The sequence below is a fragment of the Formica exsecta genome, unplaced genomic scaffold (assembly GCF_003651465.1).
Source record: "Formica exsecta isolate Colony F162 unplaced genomic scaffold, ASM365146v1 scaffold3100, whole genome shotgun sequence".
NCBI classification, from domain to species: Eukaryota; Metazoa; Arthropoda; class Insecta; order Hymenoptera; family Formicidae; genus Formica; species Formica exsecta.
This window is the reverse complement of record NW_021850357.1, coordinates 1-3,610: the sequence shown is the minus strand read 5'-3', so window position 1 is coordinate 3,610 and position 3,610 is coordinate 1. Positions and strand designations below refer to the sequence as shown.

Genomic DNA, 3,610 nt, shown 5'->3' with positions numbered 1-3,610 from the left:
CGTTTTCTCCAATAGACTTATTCCACTATCAATCGTCCTTACGTAGTAATTACATTTACATGATATATTTTATCAAAAAGCAGTGGTGATTTACGCTGTGAATAGACAGGGGGTGCGTTCCATTTGAACGCTTACACGCTTAAAGCGCTTATAAGCATTGCTTATGCTGTTCCCTTTGGAGTTGTAAGCGCTTATAAAAGCATTTATGACATCATTGTGACGTCATAACTCGTGCTCACAAACGCTTATTTCATCGAGGTAGGGCAGTAAAAGCGTAAGCGCTTATAGCACGTGAGCGTTAAAACGGAACGCACCTGTGCGTAAATTAGCAAAATGGACGTCCCGAAGATGTTAGTTAATATTCAAGACGCTGATAATAACAAAATTTATAAAATACTAGTAACGGCAGAAGAAGCCAAACTTTTACAAACTGGTAAATTTATCATATTAATATTTATATTATTCATACATGTAATAAAGTGAAATGAGGTTATGTAGACTTTTCTTTTTCTATTTTCCCGTTAATTAATAATATTCATGTAATTTTCATATTACTCCAATAACAATTATTACTTTGTCCTTTATAGATTATATCTTTGCGAATCAAAAATTATCAGAGGCAGCAAATAAAAGTTGTAAGTTCATTATTAAAAAATTTCTGCCAAGTAATGGTTTTTATTATAGAGATATTTATATTTTAATAAATTGCTTTATAACTATAAATGACTTAATTAAAAAAAGATAGAGATGTAATTAATTTCTATAATTGTAAAAATAATTTTTATGTAGATGACAATGACTTATGCGATTCAAACAAATGTGGCCAAACCAATGAATGTGTCGAAAATGAAAATGAATTATCGCAAGGAGTCCAAGATGAAGACATTGGAGATATTTTTAATTATGTATTATCAAATTTTAATTATATGTATACGTATATACATATATGTATCACTAGGTTTTTATACGCTAATTTATAAAATGTATGAAAAAAATTATAACTTTATAAATTTACACACCATCGCTATTACGAAATATTAATTACAATTCGTCAATTTTATATCATTATGTCAACATACCTTATTCTTAGCTTTTTGACAATTCCAGTAAGTACTAGAGTCGGATAAACGGTAGTGAATTTAATCAAGGATTTACCTTTGCTATATGTACGTAATTCATCGCTGACAGCTTCCATAAGTGCTGTAACACGCACATGAAGGAAATATTAGAAAACATGCTCTGCAATTTATCTTTCTTACGCTTGCAATATAATGCGCATATAATGTTTGTCGATTTACAATGAACATTAATAATCATATGCTTTACACACGTAAGATTATGATAAGATTAAATTACCTTTGACCGCGGATTTTGTGGGGCAATAAACCGTACCATGTGTAACGCCCTGATGTGCTAATAGTGATGAGGTCGCCACAACGTGACCGCGATTCTTTTCGATCATACTTGGTAGAAATGCTTGCAATGTCTAAAAGTGATTCTATTTTATTTGAGAACAATTTGTGGAAACTTATTACGAACATATATGTACGTGCGTGTGTATGTGTATGTGTAGTCTCTTAAATTTATTTCAATTGTAAATGTAGTAAATTAATTTTCAGCGCGCAACTTTTTTTTTAATAATATAAATTACATTGCCGATTATTTTATATACATATGTATATCTCGTAGCTGCTATGCATGTGTATCTCAAATATGTTACTCACCCAATAATGCGAAATTAAATTGACATCTATAACTCGTGTAATTTCATCGGCGGTTTGATTTAGGAGTCTTTTAGCAATCCCTATACCGGCATTGTTGACTAAAATAGTAACGTCGCCGACTTCTTTTCTCACTTTTTCAGCTATCTTAAAGACTTCTTTCCTGTCTGCTACGTTGCATCTATAAAAATATCAATCGAATTTTTAATCAGTTGACAATAGTTAGATATGTGTGATTAATTGTACGCGCGTAAACTATTCGAATCGCTTTTTATTCTATGAAACTAAGCAACATTGATTTACTGATATGCGTATGTATTGTTTTTCCCCATCATTTTAATCTCGTTCATCGTTTGCTTGTTGGTTTCTTCGTTGATATCCCAACATACCACTGTCGCTCTTAACGATGCATAACCAATCGCTAATTCCTTCCCATGCACGGACGTGAAAAAATTTTTTTCGGGGACACCGTTTGCATTGTCATAAAGTTCAAATCTTCCACTTCAATTTAAAAAATAAGTGAAGCCGCTACTTTTTTTTCGCAAAGTTACAGCTCTTCAAAATTACCATTGTTTTTGGCCTTTGGGCTAAGTACCGGCCGGCGTGTTTAATGACTGGTCAAAACACGAGCCAGGAGCTGAAAAACGTGCGCTCGCGCGCGCGCGTGGGTGTCCACAAACACTTTTGCCATAGCTCCACTATGGCTTCCGGTCATTAAACCCGTCGGCCGGTACTTGGCCCAAAGGCCAACGGTAATTTTAAAGGGCTGTAACTTTGCGAAAAAAAAAATTGTAGCGATTTCGCTTTTTTTTCAAATTGAAGTGAAAGATTTGAACTTTATGACGATGCAAACGGCGTCCCCGAAAAAAATTTTTTCACGTCCGTGCATTCCGTCAAACTTTGCAATTTTCAATATGCCAAACATGCCCTCAGATTTTAGGGATTACAGGGGTAGGGGTGCATCGCATGCAAAAAATGGAGATACATTCTTAAGGCAGAGACTCCAAACTTCATTTTGAACAAAAAAAATCATTCGTCTACGATAATTTTTCGCGAAGTGATCGGCAGTCAAAGTTGGCCAATTTTCGGCAAATATTTTCTATGCCATAATTTTTTTAAGCAGTGTATATCAGTACAGAAAAAAATACATTTCTTCTATATCTATGCATATGTTATGAATTCCATACGCACCAAAACAATTTCATTAGCTACGCTCTTTCTTGTTGTTGGAATAATCATCGTGAATATGCTCTCGCAAATGAAATAAAAAATTTTCAAGATAAGAAATAGTATTTCTGCCAGAAGGAGCATGCCATCGTATATTTTCATAATTATTTGAAAAAATAGTAATAATATTATTTTGAGAATTTGCTACGAATTTTCCCTTGATATTTTTTTGGCTGGTTTGGTAGCTACACATATTGTTTCCCAAGACAGTTAGTACAGCCTTATCAGAAAGCTTGATTGTCAAAAGACGATGTTGTTGGAAATAACTCAGTGTTTATTCTTGTTTGGCAATACTTTAATAATTGTAGTTCCGCGACAGTTCGCACGACAACAGAAAGGCGAGTTGTATTAGGCTTCGATTCGGCAATTGAGATTCACAAGACCGTACTGCAAGACCGTACTGCAAGACCGATTCTCAATACAATTCTTAATCTGAATAGACCGCCGGACTTGTCACAAGTGAAAATGAAGTCGAAAGAGAGCGAACGGCGAGATTATCATCAGGATAATTGAGAATTTTCATAACGAAAAGGAGATCGTGTCAAATTTTGATTCGCAGATGTCGATCACGTGATGTATCGAAATGAGATACATGAGTGGGGTCGACACATGTTACGCTAATTTTTCGTTCGCAGGGACTCCTCGCGCTCCAATATCGCTGA

The 3,610-nt window shown here is 34.4% G+C and overlaps 1 protein-coding gene across 1 annotated transcript; it reads right to left on the bottom strand.

The window, feature by feature from the left end:
- Nucleotides 1–1,042: 1,042 nt before the first annotated feature.
- LOC115237844 (short-chain dehydrogenase/reductase family 16C member 6-like) lies at nt 1,043–2,436 on the bottom strand. The gene is made up of 5 exons (XM_029811185.1): nt 2,402–2,436; nt 2,025–2,222; nt 1,725–1,902; nt 1,357–1,486; nt 1,043–1,200 (listed from the first exon to the last, which is right to left on the bottom strand). The coding sequence occupies exons 1-5, from the start codon at nt 2,434–2,436 to the stop codon at nt 1,058–1,060; spliced, it is 684 nt and encodes a 227-aa protein (XP_029667045.1). The 3' UTR covers nt 1,043–1,057.
- Nucleotides 2,437–3,610: the final 1,174 nt, after the last annotated feature.

What these genes read in the sequence shown, in the direction of transcription:
- LOC115237844 (XM_029811185.1), bottom strand. Translation starts at nt 2,436, where the DNA reads ATGACCGGAAGCCATAGTGGAGCTATGGCAAAAGT. An exon ending in AGTGGAGCTATGGCAAAAGT is followed by an intron (nt 2,223 to 2,401) that starts GTTTGTGGACAC and finishes TTTAAATTGAAG; the next exon opens with TGGAAGATTTGAACTTTATG. An exon ending in CACAAAATCCGCGGTCAAAG is followed by an intron (nt 1,201 to 1,356) that starts GTAATTTAATCT and finishes TGCGTGTTACAG; the next exon opens with CACTTATGGAAGCTGTCAGC.